General features: G+C 43.7%; 1 protein-coding gene across 3 annotated transcripts in view; it reads right to left on the bottom strand.

Moving 5' to 3' along the window:
• LOC311244609 (kinase suppressor of Ras 1-like) overlaps positions 1-25,562 on the bottom strand; it is a gene marked incomplete at its 3' end in the record, with an annotated part of 114,215 nt that overhangs the window by 13,543 nt on the left and 75,110 nt on the right. For all 3 annotated transcript variants that reach the window (XM_084334211.1, XM_084334209.1, XM_084334210.1), the window contains 11 exons: positions 21,151-21,220; positions 18,223-18,306; positions 18,068-18,129; positions 16,392-16,504; positions 16,108-16,282; positions 13,415-13,469; positions 9,536-9,587; positions 7,684-7,938; positions 5,415-5,611; positions 3,455-3,551; positions 2,144-2,277 (listed from right to left, as the gene is read on the bottom strand). In XM_084334211.1, the coding sequence (XP_084190337.1) occupies positions 2,144-2,277; positions 3,455-3,551; positions 5,415-5,611; positions 7,684-7,938; positions 9,536-9,587; positions 13,415-13,469; positions 16,108-16,282; positions 16,392-16,504; positions 18,068-18,129; positions 18,223-18,306; positions 21,151-21,220 (1,294 nt within the window). The remainder of the gene's footprint in view (positions 1-2,143; positions 2,278-3,454; positions 3,552-5,414; positions 5,612-7,683; positions 7,939-9,535; positions 9,588-13,414; positions 13,470-16,107; positions 16,283-16,391; positions 16,505-18,067; positions 18,130-18,222; positions 18,307-21,150; positions 21,221-25,562) is intronic.

Below are 25,562 nucleotides of genomic sequence, written 5' to 3'. Positions count from 1 at the left end.
TGTAGCCCTATATATAAAAAATAGCCTCAAATATAAGGTTGTAGAATGCATGTCAACTACCATTGACAACTTGATGGATTGTATCTCAGTAGAGATCTGAGAAACGTGATTGTCAGTTGTGTATACAGAGCTCCAGATTCCAGCATTGAAGCATTCAAAGACTGCATGGAGGTGTTATTTGCCAAGACTCAGAAGGTTACATTAATCTGCGGGGATAAATCACTGTACATTCTATATTGCTCACTAGTATACCATATCTGAACTACTGTGTGGAGATTTGGGGTAACACTTATAAAAGTAAAACCATTTGCTATTATGCTATACACTACAGTCTATGTGATGTGGTGGGTACGTATGATGGTAATTAAGGAATTATTATACATGACTATTATATGCAAGTAGGCTATGTCTAAGCTATTTTACAATATTATACATGAACTGCTTTTAATTTTTTGTATCTGTTTATTACTTGTTTTTTATTATTATTTATTTTCAATTTATGTTCGAAATAAATAAACTCATTCATTCAAGATATTGTGTGAGCAAAAGTATAGTTACTGGCTGTACAATACTGCTGTAGGCCTATAATACTTATGTAAATAAGTAAGGCAATTGAAATATAACAGAACTTGCGGCATCATATTGTTAATTTTGTTGTCAAAATCTGCAGTACAGCTCAATACACACAATTGTTAAGGGGATGCAGACCAGAGAAAGACTTCCGTCTTGTTTACATCAGGGTCCCCCATTTTCAATTCATTATAAATGTACAGTTCCCTCCCCCTTGTATATATTTACTGTTAGGATCTCTGTTTAACAGTACTGTATATTTGCATATCTTGTATGTCACAAATGTAACAGTACTGCATTGAGTATGTCATAAATGTCATTATGAATTGAAAAACTGATATAAACAAGATGAAAGTCTTTCTCTGGTCTGCATCCCCTTAACAATTGTGTGTATTGAGCTGTACTGTACTGTACCCATTCTGCAATCTGTTAATTAAAGTTTAAATAAACGCATTCATTCAAGATATCTGGCCTTGCACAGTGCAATACTCCAATTCAGCCATTGGCAATTCAGCCATTGGGTGGGTGGCGCTGCTGAGCGGGCCTGAGAGCGCGGGGCTTGAGAGCGCGGGGCCTGAGAGCGCTGTGCTCTGCGGCTCTGCAGTTGCATACTATTGCCTAAACTGCTGTCACCCCTCCCCCTATGTTTTTCTCCCTTGTTGACACAAATCAATTAGATCTATTTGAATCATTTTGTTATTATTAAAGAGTGTCTGATGTATTATTATTATTATTATTATTATTATTATTATTATTATTATTATTATTATTATTATTATTATTATTATTATTATTATGAATAATGTCGGTATGTTAGATAAATGCATTCCTCTGGTGTATAGGCTGTTTCACTCTGTGCCCCTTTAATTCAACCAATCACACGTTGACAGACAAATAGGGGTGTAACGATGCGACCACACAACGATTAATTTCGATTACGATTATTCAGGCAACGATTCAATGCATCATGAAATCTCTTCATTTGACCACGATTCGATTCGATTCGATACATTTTCGGTTAATTTTCTATCAGTTAATTCCCCCAAAATAAATGTATACACAAATGTGGCTGGGGGAACTGATTCACTCAGCATGAATGGACTATAGGTCAATAAAAACAATACACACACAAAAAAAACATTAAAATTGATGCAGTTGAATCGTCACATTAGAATCGATGCATTTCGATTAATCGATGCATTGTTACACCCCTGAGACAAACATTATGTGTTAACGTGTTTTTATTTTATTTATTGTAATTATGGTTTAATTTACTGTTACCAAGGTAAATGTGATAAGATAAGATAAGATATTCCTTTATTGATCTCCTTGGGGAAATGTGGGCATCATAGCAGCATGGGGGGTGGGGGTACAGGTATGGGCAGGGTAATAGTAGAAAGACATAAATATAGGCAATACAATTTGATTTGAAAAAAGAAACAGTGTAAACAATATAATTAACTCTGAACATAAAAATATGAGAACATTTAATATAGATAGTAGATCGAGATAATATACTGTGATATATATTTCAGGTCATACCGCCCAGCCCTAGTGGTTGACAGGTTCCTACCTTCCTTCTTGTACGACTCCAGACATTCCAAACAGGCCGAAGTCTGTGATGACCACCTTGTTCGAGTCATAGAACACGTTCTTAGACTTCAGGTCCTTGTGTACGATGCCCTTGGCGTGCAAGTAGCCCATTCCCTGGAAGAAAAACATGACACGACTTCCGTTGAGATACGTACGACACGCCCTCAAGAACACTTGGTACCCTTGGTAAATGTGAACAAAAAAGGCTGTGAAGAAATGTCTTTGTTGTTCATCAGTGTGATCGTGAGAGAAAACTAACCTTTAATTGAGTTTAAATTGCTCAAAGAAAATAACAATAATAATTATTGTATCACATTTTATATAATATTAAATATACCCCATACTGTGTTCGAGTATTCTGATTGAGAGTTCATTATACAATGAAATCCCATAATGTCCCATTCAAATGTATTGATGTGCGTTGGCCTCTGCTATTTTAGCAGGAAAGACAAAATAATATCATGAATGACCACTTAAGAGTTCCCGGAGACAGGGCGGCTGGGTGGCGCAGCGGACATTGCGCTCGTCACCAACGCAAGAGACAGAGTTAGCGGGTGGAAGTCTGGACGTTGTGGACAGCGACTCCTACAGGTCGGTTGGGGGACGCCTGCACACCAGAGACAGGAAATGGCGGGGGTAGTGTGAGCCTCCCACAAGTTACACCTCGCCAATGAGAGTCCGCGCTGGAAGGTGAAAAGATGTGACAGGCTGCCTCCTTGTGTATCGGAGGGGACACGTGATGCAAGGCTTCTATCCTCCCTACAACCGACCAGTGGGGGGCATATGCAAGCAACGTTCAAAACAGGGGAGGGGAGAATTGGCACAGCGAAATTGGGATGGGAGAAAAATAGAAAAAGAGGAGAAAAAGTGGATTAAAAAAATAAGAGTTCCCGAACTTTAAACAGTTAAATCTGAATCAGAATACAAATATATTCGATTTTGTTCATAATAATTGCTCAGGGTGCTAATGATGTTCTTAAAGCTGCAATAATAATTTCCTGACCAATAGAGGGTAGCATGGAGCCTCTCTAAACAAACCCTTTATTTCTCCCAAAACCAAAGCCTTGTCTTGTTTCGTCAAAGTGATCATTTGAAAAACACAATCTTGTAACTAAGCGATTTGCTGATCAAGATTTTTTTTTTTTCTCGGTTGATTGAGTACAAGATCAAGCAGGTAAACAACAACAATGACATCTCCTCACAGGCTTTTCCGTTCACATTTACCCAGGGTGCCGAGGATTGTCCAGAGTAGAACATGTGACCATATGGAGAGTTGGGAGGGTTTCCGTACCTTTACGATCTCCTGAGCGATTTGTCTGGTCTTGTTGATGTCTAGCGTGTATTTGGAGTCTCTTACAACAGAGAATAGAGTCCGACCTGTACATAAACTGAGGGGGGGGGGGGGGGGGGGGGGGGGGAGAAAAGATGAAATATTGTTACAGATGCTGAACAGAAAAATCTACAGAATGAAAATAAGCACAATAATGGATGACGTACAGATATGCTAACCCTACAAATGTACCACCTGAAATAAAGGTCTACTAACCCAGTGCAAGACATTGTTTAACAGCTAGTGAAACAAGATAACTAAACACCATTACCAAACTCCTGGGTGTGTACCACCCACTTCATCTCATTAACAGTGGCACGATAGGACGATCATGAAACGAGGGTGGGGCTTGAGATAGGTCAATTCACTACAAATGTACATTTACATTTACAACAAGTCAGCAGGAGGGGTAGCTAAGGGTCAGTGGGATTGTTCATCAAATAGTGTTGAACTTGAGTGTTACACTCTGAGTGCATAGTAGTATAGACTAGGGCTGTCCGTTTATCGCGTTAATTAGATTAATTAATTAATTACACCGAAAATGATCGCATTATGAACATTTACTCAAACTTTATTAAAAAAATTATAATAATAATAATTTTTCTAATCTCATTCATTCCATAAGAATGTCGAATAAACATCTACAATTTTTTTTTTTAAATGGTCCATTTGCATGTTCTTGGTATCTGATTCTAGGGACATCTATGGATATCAGGGAATGTATTCCCAGTGTCAGAAAAACTGTGTCTGTTACTAGGCTTGAGTAAATTGTAATGAACCAAATGAGAATATCAATTCAATTCATTTTTAAATTTTTTGAATTTTTGCTGTGGATAACACCATGTTTTTTTTTTATCCACTTTTTCTCCCATTTTCTATATTTTCTCCCATCCCAATTTCGTATCATCCAATTCAACCCTCCCCTGTCACGGACGCTGTTTCTTGCCTCCCACAAGCCGGCTGCAATGTGGACTAAGTCATACATAGCACAAGTCCCCTCCGGTACTTGAGGTAACAGCAGTCGCATCTTTTCACCTGCGCAGCTCGATCTCTCAGTGGCGAAGAGTAACGCGTGGGAGGCTCACGCTGCCCCCGACACTTCCTGATTCTACTGCGCAGGCGCACCAACCGACCTGTAGGAGTCGCTGTCTACAACGCCCGATCCCCACCCATCAGTTTCCCACCCCCTAATACGGCCAATGTGTATTAGTACGGACGACCAGCTAAACTGAAAGCAAATGTGGAGCGCTGGGCTCGAACTGACGAGCCCTAGCGTCTCCAGCATTTCGTGGCGAGCGCCTTGCCCACTACGCCACGTAGCCGCCCTATGAATAACACCATGTTAAAATTTACCAGACCTGAAAAATCTAAGCAAATTAATAAAGGGAAGATGATTAAACAGAAGGTTTTGTAGATACAGTATTGAATTCTGCCATCCAGACACATGCAATTTGAAATATGATAATAGAATATAAAATATCAGGCCTAAAATGGTTATGCGATTAAAATGCAATTAGTTAGATTAATTTATTACAAATCCTGTAATTAATTAGATACAAAAATGTAATCGCCTGACAGCACTAGTATAGACATATTAGCATAGTAGGTAGTAGTATAAGTATAGTAACATAGTAGTATAGACATATTAGCATGATAGGTGGTAGTATAAGTATAGTAACAGTAGTATAGACATATTAGCAAGATAGGTAGTAGTATAAGTATAGTAACATAGTAGTATAGACATATTAGCAAATAGGTAGTAGTACAAGTATAGTAACATAGTAGTAAAGCACATAATATTAAAAAGACAGTAAGAAGGTTCGGTTTTTTATTTCAGATATTGTTTGAAGAGGTGTGTTTTCGTGAAGTTTCTGTGCCAAATACCCCCCACCTCCTTTAACCCATGGCGACGCCCACGGACCTGGTGATGATGGCGAGGTGGGGCGGGGCCATGCAGGCGCCCATGAAGAGGACCACGTTCTCGTGCCTCGTCTGCCTGTAGTTCATCACCTCCTTCTTGAACAGCTTCAGGTGGTCCTGGTTGTTGGCGTCTATCTCCAGCAGACGGATGGCCACCTCGCCGTGCCAGCGTCCCCTGTGCACCTTCCCCCAGCGGCCCTGCAGAGACACGCGTGTTCTTTAACGTGTAATATAACCCATACAGACCCTCCTGTGCACCTTGTTTACACTGTTTGTTTTTTCTTATATTTTTATATTGAGAGTTCATTATATTGTTAACACTCCATTTGAAACGATGTAGTTTGTTTTCTCGGCCTAGCTGAGGCGTGGGGGTGGGTTCTAAACACTCCGGCAAAACAAGCGGTTACAACAGATGCATCGACAAGGGTCCCCGCCCGCCCGTTCATGTGCAATGCTGAATAACGTTGGACACAGGATCGCTGTGGATATTTGGAATGGCGATCAGATAATTGGATTATTCTTTTTGCAGTACATCAGAGACAAGGTAAGGACTATTATGTTATCAATCTTGCGTTGATCCGATATTTTTTTTCCCACGATCGCAGCGTGTGTCTGTAATGTACTGTGTAATGTATGCCGTTGGTGGCGCTCGAAGCATAGAAAAACGACCCCCCCCCCCCCCCACCCTTTCGTGCATGCATGATGAAACATAATACCGATAATCTAGCGTTGATTTCAGATTGATTCAATAATCAGGCGAGAAATGGCACGATTTATAATGAATTGCACTAAAACGCTGTTTAGCAGAGTTTCCTGGGATTACACAGGATCACTCTAAAACTATACTCATATTCACCACGGTATAAAACGGGAACGTATCGATGGAAAAAATATTTCTTTATGGCATATTGAACGGAAGGTTCATACTGTCAATTGACAATGATATTGGATCCATAGCTATAATATAAAATATAGGTTTAGCTCTACAAACAAGGTGACCGATTACATGGAGTTTATGGATACCATGACTGTGGTAAGTTTTCATTTATGTTTTTAGATGGAAGGCTGTATTCCATCTGTCTAACGTTAGCGAATATTGTGAGATTGATGAATAGGACATAACGTTGCTGGACTATCGACCTAGTTAGCCCCTTTCCTGACTATGATGCATGGCTACAGGGTTTGGGCGAGTGAATCCACACTCGTGGTATTATTATAACTCATTTATTGTGTAACGCTAGCCCCTTAAAACGTACCACAGTCATGGTATCCATAAACTTCAATCGGTTCGGATCCTTTGAATGATATGAAAATATAAACAAACACTGGCGTCACGTTAGAAAGTAGCACTGCGTTGTGTGAAATCACTGAGCCCAGAGAGGAGTGGTTCAGCAAAAAATAGTTCTGAGTATATTTGTTTAGAAAACGTAAATGTCGAATTAAATTATTTTGTATTTCTCCACATGGTAAATACACAGGTCACAACATGTTTACAGGAATGTTTTGGAGTTGTATTTGGAGTGTATTTCGTGACTGTAGGGAACTTCAGGGTAAAGGACTGCCCCACTTCCAGTGATGAAGCTAAGCTACGCTAACGGTGCGGGCGTTCCCTAAGCCTAATGCATGCAGAGAGACAAAAAAGGTATGTATCTTCTTGTCTAACTCCAGGGAAGATGTTAAATAAGCTAATTTCCCAAAATGTTGGAGTTTTCCTTTAATGGGTGGCATGAGCCTATGCACTTCCCGGAATGGGCGTGACACTCAATGTGTTAATTATATTGTTTGCACGGTTTGTTTTGTCTTATATTTTTATATTCAGAGTTAATTATATTGTTTACACCGTTTGTTTTTTCTCATATTTTTATATTCAGATACAATTGTATTGCCTATATGTATGTCTTTCTACTACCCTAACTGGCATGATGTATATATCTTATATATGTATAAGATGTAGTCCGTGCAGGTTTTGGTGGTTAATTTAAGAGTCAGACACACTTATGATCAGACTAATTCCTAATAGTTCTTGAGTTCTGCAGCCGTTAGTTCTCCGGCTGCGGCAGAACTGTATAAACCGGTTGGCAGTCATATTAGACAGCGATTTACATAGAATTTGATTTAAAAAATCTAAATCACCACGTCTGCAAAAATCATGGAGCATATTTCACACAGCGGCCATTTTGACTCTTATGTCTCTTATAGGTCGGGATTCCTTTCCCACCCTGTTCCCGCCCCGTGGCCCTCCGTGTGAACACGGTGAACTGTGTCTTCACCTTGCCGATGGGTTCCCCCAGCTCCAGCTGTTCATAGGGGATGTCCCACTCCTGGAGGTAGACGCTGGTCTGGCTAGGCTTGCGGGAGATGGGGTCCCTCGAGCGGCCCCTGGCCCCTCGGAGTCTCCCCGAGTTGGGCAGGTCCTCCAGCTCGTCCCCCTCACACTCCCCCTCAGACTGGCCCTTCTGTCTGCCGCACTGGTCGGCTCCTTCCTCGTCCTCTCCAGGGTAGTCTTCTTCAGTCTCCTCTTCTTCCTAGGAGAACAAAATGTGGACATTATAGACTGTGTTTGGTATGAAGACATTTTACTTTCAACATATTAAACATCCCTACCTCATACTATAGTCTACCTCATACTATAGTCTACCCATATAACTACCTACCACATACTATAGTCTTAACTACATACCTCATACTATAGTCTACCCATATAACTACCTACCACATACTATAGTCTTAACTACATACCTCATACTATAGTCTACCCATATAACTACCTACCACATACTATAGTCTTAACTACATACCTCATACTATAGTCTACCCATATAACTACCTACCACATACTATAGTCTTAACTACCTACCTCATACTATAGTCTTAACTACATACCTCATACTATAGTCTACCCATATAACTACCTACCACATACTATAGTCTTAACTACATACCTCATACTATAGTCTACCTCATACTATAGTACTTGTGCTGTATAATGACAATAAATTATACTTTCACCACATGCTCCACAAACAAAGCATGGAATATGCCATTCTGTGTCCTGTGTCTTGACTTAACTTAAGTAATTGTCCCTGTTTTAATTTCATGGACATTGACACTAGATTTATTCTGCCCATAATCTCACACATCCCAGAACTATAAACTTGTCTTGTACAAATTAATTTGGTTTGAGAGTTACTGAGTTTAAGAGTTGGAATCAGTGATGTTATTATGATGTCACATATTCCAGGAAGTTTAAAGACCAGCTCAGTGAAATGATCGAGTGAGTGATTCACAGTTCCTGGACAGCCATATTATGCAATGGCCTTCCTTTTTCTCAGATGTCATTTTCTAGTTACAGACTCTCGGTTCCCTAATTTCAACACTATTCTTATAAGCAACACTCCGCAAAGAAAGATTCCCTTACTACTGTACTTGACATATGATCAATCCCCTCTTCAGCAGGTACAATGGAATGGGATCTGGCCCGTTCTATATTCATATTTCTTTTCCATTTATTTTTGGGCTTTCTGTTTTTTTCACCCATCCCAATTTAGTCGTTATGCCAATTCCCTTCCTCGTCCGATACATGTGGAGTCGCCAGCCGCTTCTTTTCACCTGACAGCGAGGAGTTTCACTGGGGGAACATAACGTGTGCAGAGGTTCACGCTATTTCCCCCAGATATCCCCTCCCTGCTGAACAGGCGCCCCGACCGACCAGTAGGAGTCGCAGTTTACAACGACCAGGACACATACCCCACCGGCTTCCCACGCGCTAACACTGCCAATTGTGTTAGTAGGGACGACTGACCAAGCGTTCTATATTCTTTAGATGCTACTCTTTTCTGTGATCTGTCCAGATCACTATAGCAATTAAGTGAAGTGTTTAGTGTCAGTGGTTTAGGTCTCCCAAGACGAACTGTAAATATCTCCCTGTTTCACTTCATTTCCTCATCCTCTGCTGCCTGTCATCACTCCTCTCTGCTGGCCTAGGATCTGTGTGTACTCATGTGAAGTGTACTCAGCACTCCTCTCTGCTGGCCTAGGATCTGTGTGTACTCATGTGAAGTGTACTCAGCACTCCTCTCTGCTGGTCTAGGATCTGTGTGTACTCATGTGAAGTGTACTCACCACTCCTCTCTGCTGGCCTAGGATCTGTGACTCGGCTGTGGCCTGGACGACACTGTGAGAAGACACCAGAACGATCGACAATCAATAAGGAGTTATTTTCACATTACCCTGACTCTTTAAATCTGTGATGTCACAAGGATGTGCAGCCCAGCCTATTCTTACCGTATATACATATATATATCCACATCTGTCTGTACATACCTTTTTACATATGTGTAGATACTATATCTATATCTGTACATATCCCTTACCTACTCGTACTAGTTACGCTGCTGACCAGTATGACTTACTACCATAGTGTATTTATACCTGGATCACTGTACATATTAATATACTACAACTCTGTACATACATCTGATTAGCACTATTACTCAATAGTACTAATTTATATATTTTATATACAGTTTAATCACCTGTACATTACTGTATATTACTGTTGCACTTTACTGTTTACACTCTGGTTGGGTGCCAAACTTCTCTTCGGTGTGCTGTATGATGACAATACATTTGAATCTAATGTAATCTAATCTAATCTAGAGCTGTTCCATTATAAACAATGGACAGGAGGAGTAAGTTTGTCTGAAAGCTTGTAGGAACTTGTTTTATATTGTATTAGTGCCATCAGTTGAAAACAGGTTAATGATTCAAGATTCAGATTCAAGATTAGTTTTGTTTTGTAGTACGACTGTCCGTTCTCTATCTGCTTGGTTGGCCTGCATGTATTTTTTCTGTTTTCGTATTGTTCCTGTCTTTTTTGTTTCTCTTTCCTTCCCGGGCTGCGCCCCGGGCCGATAACTATTGGTTGAGGGGCGCAATATAAATAAATGTATCATATCATATCATATGCAGGGAACATCCTGGTCACATTAACCTTTTAATTATCTCTTCCAATTAATCTTTTAGAGCTGTCCATCAGAGTGACATCACAGATTAGAGGGTGGAACCATCGGCTTATTTAGACCACTTTCACTTGCCCCAGTGTCGATCAGCTGTGCCCCAGTGATCAATGTCCCCAGAAAAATAATAATAATTTTTATTTTTATTTTTTACTTCGCTTTGAAATATTATAGTGAAATATTTTGCACTGTTGTCGCATTTATCTTGTTGAAATCCTCCAACAGGCTCTTTTTTGTAAGTTGAGTGTTTTGCACACCCCTATGACAGCTAATACATGGTACATCCCATGGTGCTCAGCTGTCAGCAGTCAGCTGCCCTCGCGCAGTTCACAGGTAATCATCACACAGTGCTGCGGTTGCATTCTGTCGGCAACCCCTCATGATGGCAACCCCCGCTAAGAAAGTTAAAGCAAAAGAAATTCGGGCATTCCAGCCCTCGTGGACAGACTACTACGGGTTTGTGTGTCAGAAGGATCGTGCTGTGTGTACTTATGTTTAGAAAATGTAGTTTGCCGGGCGGTTAGGTGGCGTAGCGGAGATTGCGTTCGTCACCAACCCCGGAGCTGTGAGCTGGATTCGCCTGTTCGAATCCAGCTCACAGCTCCGGGGTTGTCACCAGCTTGGCTGGCCGTTCACACTAATACAATTGGCAGTATTAGAGGGTGGGAGAAGCTGGCGGGGTGGGTCCGGGTCGTTGTAAACAGCGACTCCTACAGTTCGGTCGGGGCGCCTGCTAAGCGCGGATAGGACCTGAGTGGGATAGTGTGATCCTTTCACACGCTACGCCCTCTCAGGGAGGATCCGCGCTGCCAGGTGAAAAGAAGCGGTTGATTGGCTGGACGTGTGTCGGAGGAAGCACGTGATAGCCTCCACTCTCCCAGATGATCTGACTGTGGGGGGTAAGTGCGCAGCGACCAGGAAGGGGATTGGGAATTGGCATACGACTAACATTGGGATGGGAGAAAATCGGAGGAAATATGGAGGGGGAAAAAGACCAAGAAAAAAAAAAGGAAAAAAAATTTAGTTTGCCGAACGTCAGGTGTGAAACTCCATTTTGAGACGAAGCATCAAAAAAGTTTCAAAGATCAGGCGGATCAGGCAGAATCTATTAAACGTGCCGTGGCCAGGTATGGGAAGCAAGCCAGCACCCTCAAAGTGTTCACGACTGCTAAAAACCACACAACTGAAGCAAGCTATCGCATTGCTCATTGCATTTCGAAATGTGGAAAGCTATTCACTGAGTATATCAAGGAGGCTTTTCTCTGTAGCTCAGATGTTTAGTTTGAAGGCTTGCCAAACAAAGAGACAATCAAATCAAGGATAAAAGATATCCCCATGTCAGCTCGAAGTGTCGAGCGACGCATCAACGAAATGTCCAAAAATATCAGAGAACAGCAAACAGCTGGATTAAAAGATGCTCCGGTGTGCAGCTTAAAGGGACCAAGTAACTACTACCCCAGATAACGGAGCTCAGTAAAGCAAAACAGGGCCAGGGATCTCACTGGCAGCAACATATTCCCTACAGGTAGGCAGCTGTTTATTTTCATACAGATGGGGCTGCATGTTAACTTGAACATCTTTCTCTCCCTCTCTCTCTCTCTCTCTCTCTCTCTCTCTCTCTCTCTCTCTCTCTCTCTCTCTCTCTCTCTCTCTCTCTCTCTCTCTCTCTCTCTCTCTCTCTCTCTCTCTCTCCTCTCCTCTCTCCTCTCCTCTCTCCTTTCTCTCTCCTCTCTCTCTCCTCTCCTCTCCTCTCTCTCTCTCTGGCCTTGCTCCGGTGGAGGGATTGGAGGAGGGTGTGCCATCATGTTAACGTTTAATTTAATTGAGACCCTTTATTATTTCAATTTAGCTGGAAATACATTGATACATCATTCAGTAACATTTTCAGAGCCTTATAACAAAAACATTATTACGGTCACCATTGTGACCAGTGGGATTCTTTTTACTCAAAATGTGAGTATTACCAAGTCACCTTGTGTTCTTAAAACAATGACAATAAACATAGTTTTATTAGGTTGAAATAATGTGGTTGTGTACTTATTTTTTCTGTTAACTTATTATGGATTGAAAACTGAAAACCAAACAAAATGTGCTATATATAGCCTACCGTCTGCGTCGAATATGAAATAAAGGCATCTAAATTATCATTTTTTTCTTAAAAAAAAACAAGCTCAATCAAAAGATTCTACATGATTCCAAAATAGTGAAGAAAATGACTTTAGGAAGAACAAAGGCAGAGGCTCTGGTCAAAGACATCCTTGCTCCAAAGGCAGTGGGTGATGTTCTCAAGGCCTTAACATCAGACAAACCCCTCCCATTCTCCATACAGATGGATGCATCTAACCTAACCCTAAAACCGAAATAAAGTAAAAAATAAAATAGTTACAAAATCTGCCCATTTTCGCCCAAAAACCGGGCAAAATCGCGCGCCCGCTTCACATCCCTAGGTGCCCCCCTGTGCCCCAGTACAGTGCATGGTCTAGATACGCCCCTGGGTGGAACAAGCGCTGGATATGGGGGCGGAAATGCATTTACAGACCAAACTATTTTAAGGATCAACAAATTACATCGTTCAAAGGGTAAATCAGAGAGACCAAACTGTTTTAAGGATCAACAAATGACATACTTCAAGAAGGTAAAACTGACGGCTCAAGCTGTTTTAAGGAACAACAAACGAGGTACTTGTGTTCCCCTCCTTGGCCCGAGGGGACAAAGGCACTAATTAAATCGTTAGTTCAAGGATTTATTAGTAAATCATTAATGACTCGGGTCGGGTGATTCTTCTTTTGTTAAGTACCACAATTCGTTGACAACAGTTTCAGTAGTGCCAAGGGTGTAGAATTTAATTATTGTGTGGCCAATTATTCACTTATAGCAAGGTATATGACATACGATCGTAATCGGATTTGTCTCTGGCTTGTACCAAACCACTGCGCAGCAGGACACGCAGAGAGAGAGAGAGCGTTGCGCTGTTGTCTCTTACCCAGTGTCATGGTAACCATCAGAATGGAGAGCAACGGGATATGAAGTGGCAACATCTGTTTGGAAACAAAAGACCTTTGGATTAGTTCATTAGTGAGCGGGACCCTCTGTGTCGTCTCAGAGATACAACTAACTGTACTAGTTGAAAACCTCACTCCCAAGGATTGAAGTGATCAATCTCACATATATTTCCCCCCAAGTCTTAACCCTTTCACTACCAATCTACAGAAGGTTAACCCTTTCACTCCAACACTAGACGGTTAACCGTGTGGCAGTGAAAGGGTTAACCGTCTGTATTGTCGCAGTGAAATGGTTAACCCTTTGGTAGTGAAAGGGTTAACAGTCACCTTTTGAATAATTTGACAGAACAACACAAAGCACAATTCAGCTTCTCGCTCAGTTCTCTTTTTGTCCACCAGAGGGCGGGCACGTGCCACGCCGTTTCACCACAACAGAGTCACAACACACCAAGGTGACACAGGGATCCGTGTTGCACATGTCAACAAACATCCACCCACAACACGGGGGCACTGGGCGGCTGAGCCCCACCCTCAAGCAAAGCACAAAAACAGCAACAGCAACGCCATAGCAACGACAGTTCCATAAACAAATAGAATAGTGCCAGAGTCAGATAGCTTGTTAGTATGGTGAGGGTACGACACACACACACACACACACATGCACACGCACACGCACACACACATAGAGGACTATTGTTGACTCACCAGGAAAGACAAACTGTTGTCTAGGCTGTATATAACAGGCAGCTATGGGGACAGACAGGAATGGTTGAAGGTGAGGAAGAGGCAGAGTGTTAGGTGAAAAACAGAGGCATCCCATAAACCAGCAGGCTGCAGGTCCCACTACTGAACCATGCAGGACGTACAGTGAGGGCCGTAAATATTTGGACATCAACACAATTTTCATAGTTTTTGTCTCACCAGCACCACAATGGATTTGAAATGAATCAAGAAGTGCTTTAAGTGCAGGCTTTCCCATTTAATTTGAGGGTATCTACATCCAAATCAGGTGAACGGTGTAGGAATTGTGTCAATGTGCAAATATTTACGGACCTGACTGTGTGCGACTGTTTGACTTACAACAAAACATAGCGTTAGGCTGTGTTCACATAATGCATGTCAAACATTTTACTGCGTGAGCAGCGGCTCTCTCCACTGAGACGACTCTATTTTAATGGCCGTTATCGAGGCGCAATATACTGCACATACCACAAGTGCAAAGCAGTGGACGAAAAGAAATGTAAACCTAGTTCTGACCGCGTGACTTTCGCGTTTTCGGACTGCGTCGCATGTCCCTGGGTGGCGTGTAACCAACGAAGTTGCAGGCGGATGAAATGACAAACTGGGCAATTGGTTGAGAGTGATTGTTTCCTTTGGCTTTTGGTAAATCATAACAGGGGGTTCTCCAGCTAAAGCACTCTTGTGATGCGCAAGCAGCAAACGTTTTTTCTATTATTTAATTTTTCTATTTACTTTTGGGCTTTCTGTATTTTTCACCCACCCAATTTTGTCGTTATGCCAATTCCCTTCCTGGTCGTTGCGTGCATTGCCCCACTGTCGGCCTGGGGAGGGTGTAAAACTACCACATGTCTCCTCCGATACATGTGGAGTCGCCAGCCACTTCTTTTCACCTGACAGCGAGGAGTTTCACTGGGGGAACGTAAGACGTGGAAGGATCACACTATCTCCCCCAGATCCCCTCTCTGCTGAACAGGCCCCCTGACCGACCAGTAGGAGTCGCAGTTTACAACGACCAGGACTCATACCCCACCGGCTTCCCACACTGCCAATTGTGTTAGTAGGGACGACGCGTTGGTAGGCGAGTGCCTAGTCCACTGCTCTACCCAGCCGCGCCCCGCAGCAGCAAACGTTTTTGAAGAAAATATATGAACAAGGCTTTTGAGAAAATAAAAGCACCAGAAAATAAAAGCAACATTTACATTACCATTAACATTTAGTAAATTTAGCTGATATTTTTATCCAAAGCGACTTACAAGTTCTGTACAACAAGTCAGCAGGAAGGGTACAACTCTGGCAGCTAAGGGCAAGTGATAATTGTCTAACAGTGTTGAACTTGAGTGCTACAGCCTTGAGTGCATAGTAGTATAGACATACAGTACTAGCATAGTAGTAGTATAGACATACTAGCATAGTAGGTAGTAGTATAGACATACTAGCATAGTAGGTAGTAGTATAGACATACTAGCATAGTAGGTAGTAGTATAGACATACTAGCATAGTAGGTAGTAGTATAGACATACTAGCATAGTAGGTAGTAGTATAGACATACTAGCATAGTAGGTAGTAGTATAGACATACTAGCATAGTTGGTAGTAATATAGGCAAGGTAGATTTCTTAGTAGCAGAGCTCATGATAGTAAAAGACAGTACAAAGGTCAGTTATCACTCAATTCACTCACAACATGGATCTGAGAGAAATGGCAGGAGACAGGACTGTGTTATATGTTAGTGAGTGTTGGTAACAGGGCAGAGAGGAGACAGGACTGTGTTATATGTTAGTGAGTGTTGGTAACAGGGCAGAGAGGAGACAGGAGGAGCGTGGTTGTAGCGTAGGCTGGTTGTAGCGTAGGCAGGTTGTAGCGTAGGCAAATTGTAGCATAGGCTGGTTGTAGCGTAGGCAAGTTGTAGCGTAGGAAGGACCTACAGCACTGACCTGGGAAGTGGAAGCGGCCGTCCCGCGGGGCCTGGGGCGAGGGGTTGGGGGGCGGCGTGGCGCTGACACTGGGGGGGTTGCTCTGCTGGAAGGGGGCGGGGGAGGAGGCCGTAGAGGAGGTGGCAGACGAGGGGTTACTGCTGGAGTCCAGCTGGTTCACCACAGAGGGCAGCTCCTGGTCACACAGACACACAGGTTTGAAACCACGCTAAAACAACACAGAGGCACCAGACCTGCAGGAGGCTGGAGGTTGTCAAGGGAACGGCACTGGAACCTGTCCTCACCTTTTTGGTTAATGCCTTTGGTAACGTGCCAAACTGAAGCGGTAGCTGTGCTGTGCGGTCGATTTGATTGTTGATGTCTGACGGGACAGATTCTGCCCTGCGGATCCTTGGCACTGAAAGACAATGGATAGAATGATGATCAATATGAACACTGATGTGAAGTGGGATGCATCCTAATTCAGCATGGCATCATGGGGGGGGGGGTCCTTGTCCCAATACCCAGAGCTACTGTAGGAGAACCCCTGGTCAGTAGAGCTACTGTAGGAGAACCCCTGGTCAGTAGAACTACTGTAGGAGAACCCCTGGTCCAGTAGAACTACTGTAGGAGAACCCCTGGTCCAATAAGTAGAACTACTGTAGGAGAACCCCTGGTCCAATATAACTACTGTAGGAGAACCCCTGGTCCAATATAACTACTGTAGGAGAACCCCTGGTCCAATATAACTACTGTAGGAGAACGCCTGGTCCAATAGAGCTACTGTAAGAGAACCCCTGGTCCAATATAACTACTGTAGGAGAACCCCTGGTCCAGTATAACTACTGTAGGAGAACCCCTGGTCCAATAGAGCTACTGTAGGAGAACCCCTGGTCCAGTATAACTACTGTAGGAGAACCCCTGGTCCAGTATAACTACTGTAGGAGAACCCCTGGTCCAGTATAACTACTGTAGGAGAACCCCTGGTCCAGTATAACTACTGTAGGAGAACCCCTGGTCAGTAGAGCTACTGTAGGAGAACCCCTGGTCAGTATAACTACTGTAGGAGAACCCCTGGTCAGTATAACTACTGTAGGAGAACCCCTGGTCAGTATAACTACTGTAGGAGAACCCCTGGTCTAATAAGTAGAACTACTCCAGGAGAACCCCTGGTCAGTAGAACTACTGTAGGAGAACCCCTGGTCAGTATAACTACTGTAGGAGAACCCCTGGTCTAATAAGTAGAACTACTCCAGGAGAACCCCTGGTCAGTAGAACTACTGTAGGAGAACCCCTGGTCAGTAGAACTAATGTAGGAGAACCCCTGGTCCAATATAACTACTGTAGGAGAACCCCTGGTCAGTATAACTACTGTAGGAGAACCCCTGGTCTAATAAGTAGAACTACTCCAGGAGAACCCCTGGTCAGTAGAACTACTGTAGGAGAACCCCTGGTCAGTAGAACTAATGTAGGAGAACCCCTGGTCCAATATAACTACTGTAGGAGAACCCCTGGTCAGTATAACTACTCCAGGAGAACCCCAGGTCAGTAGAGCTACTGTAGGAGAACCCCTAGTCAGTAGAACTACTCCAGGAGAACCCCTGGTCAGTAGAACTAATGTAGGAGAACCCCTGGTCAGTATAACTACTCCAGGAGAACCCCTGGTCAGTAGACCTACTCCAGGAGAACCCCTGGTCCAATAAGTAGACCTACTCCAGGAGAACCCCAGGTCCAATAAGTAGACCTACTCCAGGAGAACCCCTGGTCCAATAAGTAGACCTACTCCAGGAGAACCCCTGGTCCAATAAGTAGACCTACTCCAGGAGAACCCCTGGTCCAATAAGTAGACCTACTCCAGGAGAACCCCAGGTCCAATAAGTAGACCTACTCCAGGAGAACCCCTGGTCCAATAAGTAGACCTACTCCAGGAGAACCCCTGGTCAGTAGAACTACTGTAACAGAGATACTGTAGAAACCTTACGTGGGAGAAATGATATCCGACAGGAGGGAGCTTCTTTGGTACATTTGTTGTGGCATTTTAACCTAAATGGAGAGAACATTAGTTTGCTAGAGTGACCACAAGAGACCATGCTAACCAAAATAGGGGCGCGAGGCACAGTATTGTGTGTTGCTTACTTGCAGTGTTTGCACTTGACACCAAACATCATGCTCTTGTGACACACCTGGCAGGTCTGGGAAAGCCAGGACTTGGTGGAGAACCTGTAATGAAAAAGATGTGATTTCACGGGTGATTTTTTCAGTTTTATCACAATCCCATTGATTCTCGTTGCATAAGCTTAGTTGGAATGTTTCAGGTCTCAGGTTGGAATGTTTCAATGTCTCAGGTCTTCTTTTGCAACACAGACACATCCTAGTCATGGAAATTATAGTTATATATACATAGCATGAAACAGTCATAAAGAAAGTCATGAAACTTGATTTAGGAAAGAGTGTATGAACCATGACACTACTATGTTTACACTATGTTTATACTACCAACGAAAATGCAACATCTACTGGTATATTCCCGGTAGGCTCTGTATATTGTTCACAAAAAAAGGAGGATTACATTACATAAAATACATCATGGTCACATTTTTTATTTGTAGGATTTTCTTATGCTATGAAATTAGCAATAATGCTAGCCACAGTCATTACTCATTTTTTCATTTTTCATTTTTGGACCCCAGGAAGACTAGCTTTGGTGTCAGCTAATGGGGATCCGTTTAAATAAACGAATTAAATTAAATTACTGTTAAATCTCTTTTAGCTTTTATGAGACTAATGCAGTGCCGGTTTAGAGTTGATTGCTTGGCTCCCCATATGGCTGCTAGCAGTCAGTCCAGTTAGACGGTTCATGCATTCATGTTCTTCCAGGTTAGAGTTATTTGGCTCGCCTCCTCACACTAAAACAGTTACAGTAAGTAGTAGGCTGATAAATGTACACTGTACATCAAAATAATGAAATATGCCAGTATAGAAAGCTTCACAGGGGAGACTGTATGGTATCTGATGGTTGTTATCCAAATTTATTTTGACAGTATACAATATTTATTTACGAAAACCTACACAGATTATCTAGGTAGGTGACACGCAACCAATAGGGAGCATTCGTTGGTCGTTTTGAAAGCGTCCATCAAAAAAAAAAAAGAGAAGAGAACCCACCACATGCCGACACCCGAATACTTTGCACAGCGCAGCTATCTCCCATATCCAAGCCTTCAGGCCAGATTAAAAATGAATAAACATACACTCTCCAGCCAGATAAACACAGGGTCGGACCGAGCGGTCTGCATAGCTCACATTCCTGGATCCTTGCGAGGCGCCATTCTCACCAGACCAGCGCAGGAATTTCAGCAGTGGTTTTGTGCCAAAGTGAGAGAGGCTGAGCTCAAAGGGATGGGGCTCAGCTTCCCTCGTGAGCCAAGTAAACCCATAACGGGAGAGACAGACCAGGGGAGCGCTGGTGGAATGTGAGAGGGCATCAACTCGTTTTTTTAACTTAAAAAGTAAGTAACGTTTTGCCCAGAGATGGTGTAGTGGTTAGGACCCCTGCCTCTGGAACCACATGTACCCCCTGTTGGCCTGGGATCGAATCATGCCAGAGCCTTCTCTCCTGTATCTCCCCTATTCTGCATCCCTCTCTACCATCTTACTGTCTAAATAAAGAAAGAATAATGTCCTTTACATTTTTTTATTTTTTTAAGTAAGTAACGTAAGACATTGTAATACATGCATCAAGAGTCATATGTTGGAATGGGATTTTGGTACCTATGGAACCTGTTCTAGTGACTGGCTGGTCCTTGATCTCCAACCATTGTCAATCAAGTAGTACATGTTTTAATTGATTTGTTATCCTTACTTTTGTCTCGCCTTGTTGTCTTATTATTGTGATTTTATATGCTGTGTGATTTTATATGGAATGGAACTTTGTACAAGCCCTTTGGGCTTCGTTCCCTCCTAGCACTGTTTTTTTTATTAATTTTTTTATTATGTGCTAAATAGATAAACTAAACTAAACGAATATTCTGTGTGATTTTATATGCTTTGTTTTTGCTCATTTCTGTATGTACACTCGACGTGACTGTAAATGATGGAAACATCAGTTGCCTTTCGAGTTTAAATAAAGGTTTGAAATTAAATGTACAGTCTGGTGCCATGTGTGTCTGTCACTAGGGATGGGTACCTTTCACATTTGAACCGATACCGGTACCTGTGAATCGATACCGGTACCCAACGGTACCTTTTTTCGGTAATTTAGTCTCAAGAAATTTTATTTACCTACCTCAGTCGTGAAAAAGAAATCCAAACTTCAAATAACTACAATTTCGACAGTTTTCGGCTTGCCATTGCTCCGACTGCTTTGTTGTTGAATCAAGTCAAGTCCTAGGTAAGCATATATTGTGCGTGTGAACGTTGACATGAAAAATTTAAAATAAACAAAAAAAAGTAAAAAAAGAAAGAAAAAAAATCTCGGTATCTCACTTGAATCGATACTCGGTACTAGTACCGATGTGTTTCGGTTCGGTACCTCAAAAGAACCGAATTCGGTACCCATCCCTATCTGTCACACTGTGGACCTTTGTGGGCTGTTGATGTGCCTTTGTGCCACCAGATTCTGATACATTCATTGCATTTGACAAATAAAAAGTTCTAATCTCGATTTTTCCGAATTTGATAAGATAAAGACATTCCTTTATTGATCCCCTTGGGGAAATATGGGCGTCATAGAAGCATGGGGGGGGGGGGAAGGGAGGTGCAGGTATGGGCAGAATAATAGTTGAAATACATCAATATAGGCAATAAAATGTGATCTGAATATAAAAATGTGAAGAAATAAACAGTGTGAACAATATAATGAACTCTGAATATAAGAATATGAGACAAAATAAACTGTAATGCAGCGAGTTAGCGTCATTCAGAGTTACCTAACAATCCATTGTCTCATATCTTTGCTTATCTAGATTCCTCAACGTTCAGGAATTCTCTCCTTTTCCTGCTGACGTTCTTCCTTCAGATAACAGAGGGGGCGAGGATGAGGATGACAGTGTGGTGGCGACTAACCTGTGTGTCACGGCCAGACCGATGTCTCTCCTCATGGTCTGAGGAGAGCCCCTGAGCATGGACAGATTACCTGGTGAGGAACAGACAAGAAGGGGGACTTGGTGAGACGAGAGCATGAAGAGACACAGGTCAAAGAGACACAGGTCAACAGGAACAGGCCAAAGAGACACAGGTCAAAGAGACACAGGTCAAAGAGACACAGGTCAAAGAGACACAGGTCAACAGGAACAGGTCAAAGAGACACAGGTCAAAGAGACACAGGTCAACAGGAACAGGTCAAAGAGACACAGGTCAACAGGAACAGGTCAACAGGAACAGGTCAAAGAGACACAGGTCAACAGGAACAGGTCAAAGAGACACAGGTCAAAGAGACACAGGTCAACAGGAACAGGTCAAAGAGACACAGGTCAACAGGAACAGGTCAACAGGAACAGGTCAAAGAGACACAGGTCAACAGGAACAGGTCAACAGGAACAGGTCAAAGAGACACAGGTCAAAGAGACACAGGTCAAAGAGACACAGGTCAACAGGAACAGGTCAACAGGAACAGGTCAAAGAGACACAGGTCAACAGACACAGGTCAACAGACACAGGTCAACAGGAACAGGTCAAAGAGACACAGGTCAAAGAGACACAAGTCAACAGGAACAGGTCAAAGAGACACAGGTCAAAGAGACACAGGTCAACAGACACAGGTCAACAGACACAGGTCAACAGACACAGGTCAACAGACACAGGTCAAAGAGACACAGGTCAACAGGAACAGGTCAAAGAGACACAGGTCAACAGGAACAGGTCAAAGAGACACAGGTCAAAGAGACACAGGTCAACAGACACAGGTCAACAGACACAGGTCAACAGACACAGGTCAACAGACACAGGTCAACAGGAACAGGTCAACAGGAACAGGTCAAAGAGACACAGGTCAACAGACACAGGTCAACAGGAACAGGTCAACAGGAACAGGTCAAAGAGACACAGGTCAAAGAGACACAGGTCAAAGAGACACAGGTCAACAGGAACAGGTCAACAGGAACAGGTCAAAGAGACACAGGTCAACAGACACAGGTCAACAGGAACAGGTCAAAGAGACACAGGTCAAAGAGACACAAGTCAACAGGAACAGGTCAAAGAGACACAAGTCAACAGGAACAGGTCAAAGAGACACAGGTCAAAGAGACACAGGTCAACAGACACAGGTCAACAGACACAGGTCAACAGACACAGGTCAACAGACACAGGTCAACAGGAACAGGTCAAAGAGACACAGGTCAACAGGAACAGGTCAAAGAGACACAGGTCAAAGAGACACAGGTCAACAGACACAGGTCAACAGACACAGGTCAACAGACACAGGTCAACAGGAACAGGTCAACAGGAACAGGTCAACAGGAACAGGTCAAAGAGACACAGGTCAAAGAGACACAGGTCAACAGACACAGGTCAACAGACACAGGTCAACAGACACAGGTCAACAGACACAGGTCAACAGACACAGGTCAAAGAGACACAGGTCAAAGAGACACCGGTCAAAGAGACACAGGTCAACAGACACAGGTCAACAGACACAGGTCAAAGAGACACAGGTCAACAGACACATGTCAACAGACACAGGTCAACAGACACAGGTCAACAGACACAGGTCAAAGAGACACAGGTCAAAGAGACACAGGTCAACAGACACAGGTCAACAGACACAGGTCAAAGAGACACACGTCAAAGAGACACAGGTCAACAGGAACAGGTCAACAGGAACAGGTCAATAGGAACAGGTCAACAGACACAGGTCAAAGAGACACAGGTCAACAGGAACAGGTCAACAGACACATGTCAACAGGAACAGGTCAACAGACACAGGTCAACAGACACAGGTCAAAGAGACACAGGTCAACAGGAACAGGTCAACAGACACAGGTCAAAGAGACACAGGTCAAAGAGACACAGGTCAACAGACACAGGTCAAAGAGACACAGGTCAACAGACACAGGTCAACAGACACAGGTCAAAGAGACACAGGTCAAAGAGACACAGGTCAACAGGAACAGGTCAACAGACACAGGTCAACAGGAACAGGTCAACAGGAACAGGTCAACAGACACAGGTCAAAGAGACACAGGTCAAAGAGACACAGGTCAAAGAGACACAGGTCAACAGGAACAGGTCAACAGACACAGGTCAACAGACACAGGTCAACAGACACAGGTCAACAGACACAGGTCAAAGAGACACAGGTCAAAGAGACACAGGTCAAAGAGACACAGGTCAACAGGAACAGGTCAACAGACACAGGTCAACAGACACAGGTCAACAGGAACAGGTCAACAGACACAGGTCAACAGACACAGGTCAACAGGAACAGGTCAACAGGAACAGGTCAACAGACACAGGTCAACAGGAACAGGTCAACAGGAACAGGTCAACAGGAACAGGTCAACAGACACAGGTCAACAGGAACAGGTCAACAGGAACAGGTCAACAGGAACAGGTCAACAGGAACAGGTCAACAGGAACAGGTCAACAGACACAGGTCAACAGACACAGGTCAACAGGAACAGGTCAACAGACACAGGTCAACAGACACAGGTCAACAGGAACAGGTCAACAGGAACAGGTCAACAGACACAGGTCAACAGGAACAGGTCAACAGGAACAGGTCAACAGACACAGGTCAAAGAGACACAGGTCAACAGGAACAGGTCAACAGGAACAGGTCAACAGACACAGGTCAACAGGAACAGGTCAACAGGAACAGGTCAACAGACACAGGTCAACAGGAACAGGTCAACAGACACAGGTCAAAGAGACACAGGAACATTTAGTCATGTAGCTGATTAGTCATTTATCCAAATCGACCTACAAATTGTGTACAAGTCAACAGGAGGGGTACACCTCTGGCAAGTAAGGGTCAGTGGTCAGTGGCGGCTCCTGAATTGTTCTCCAGAGGGGGCGCTATACCAAACATTTTGCAAACATGTACCACTGAATTGTCAGTGACAAACATGAGTGAGTGTTACACTCATGAGTGTATAGTAGTATAGACACATATTAGCATAGTAGGTAGTAGTATAAACATAATACGTTCCATACAAGCTCTTGCCAGACGCACCCGGTAGCCCAGCAAAAAACAACTTGACAGCCAAAAAATTTAATACCTGTGCAAATTAACTTTTTAACACCTTTTAAGCACTTGAATTGAGAATTATGAATTTAATACTTTTTAATACCCTGCAGATACCCTGTAGTAAATAAGGTTCCTTTTTTTATTTGTTTTTATTATATTGATTGAAGAGGTGTGTCGCGGGGCGGAAAACGGGAAGGTTTCAGACTGTGGTGGGAAGACACACTGAGGACACTGGGGACACTGAGGACACTGAGGACACTGAGGACACTGTGGGGACACTGAGGACACTGAGGACACTGTGGACACTGAGGACACTGAGGACACTGAGGACACTGAGGACACTGTGGGGACACTGAGGACACTGAGGACACTGAGGACACTGTGGACACTGAGGACACTGAGGACACTGAGGACACTGAGGACACTGTGGGGACACTGAGGACACTGAGGACACTGAGGACACTGTGGGGACACTGAGGACACTGAGGACACTGGGGACACTGAGGACACTGAGGACACTGAGGACACTGGGGACACTGAGGACACTGAGGACACTGAGGACACTGTGGGGACACTGGGGACACTGAGGACACTGGGGACACTGAGGACACTGAGGACACTGGGGACACTGAGGACACTGAGGACACTGAGGACACTGAGGACACTGAGGACACTGAGGACACTGGGGACACTGAGGACACTGTGGACACTGGGGACACTGAGGACACTGAGGACACTGAGGACACTGAGGACACTGGGGACACTGGGGACACTGAGGACACTGAGGACACTGGGGACACTGGGGACACTGAGGACACTGGGGACACTGAGGACACTGAGGACACTGAGGACACTGGGGACACTGAGGACACTGAGGACACTGTGGACACTGAGGACACTGGGGACACTGAGGACACTGAGGACACTGGGGACACTGAGGACACTGGACACTGAGGACACTGAGGACACTGAGGACACTGAGGACACTGGGGACACTGTGGGGACACTGAGGACACTGGGGACACTGAGGACACTGGGGACACTGAGGACACTGGACACTGAGGACACTGGGGACACTGAGGACACTGGACACTGAGGACACTGAGGACACTGAGGACACTGTGGACACTGTGGGGACACTGAGGACACTGGGGACACTGAGGACACTGGGGACACTGAGGACACTGAGGACACTGGGGACACTGAGGACACTGGACACTGAGGACACTGAGGACACTGAGGACACTGAGGACACTGGGGACACTGAGGACACTGGACACTGAGGACACTG

The sequence above is a fragment of the Notolepis coatsorum genome (genome assembly GCF_963971535.1).
Source record: "Notolepis coatsorum genome assembly, chromosome: 1".
Lineage (NCBI taxonomy): Eukaryota > Metazoa > Chordata > Actinopteri > Aulopiformes > Paralepididae > Notolepis > Notolepis coatsorum.
The sequence above is the reverse complement of the archived record's forward strand: the minus strand, read 5'-3'. Positions and strand labels throughout refer to the sequence as shown.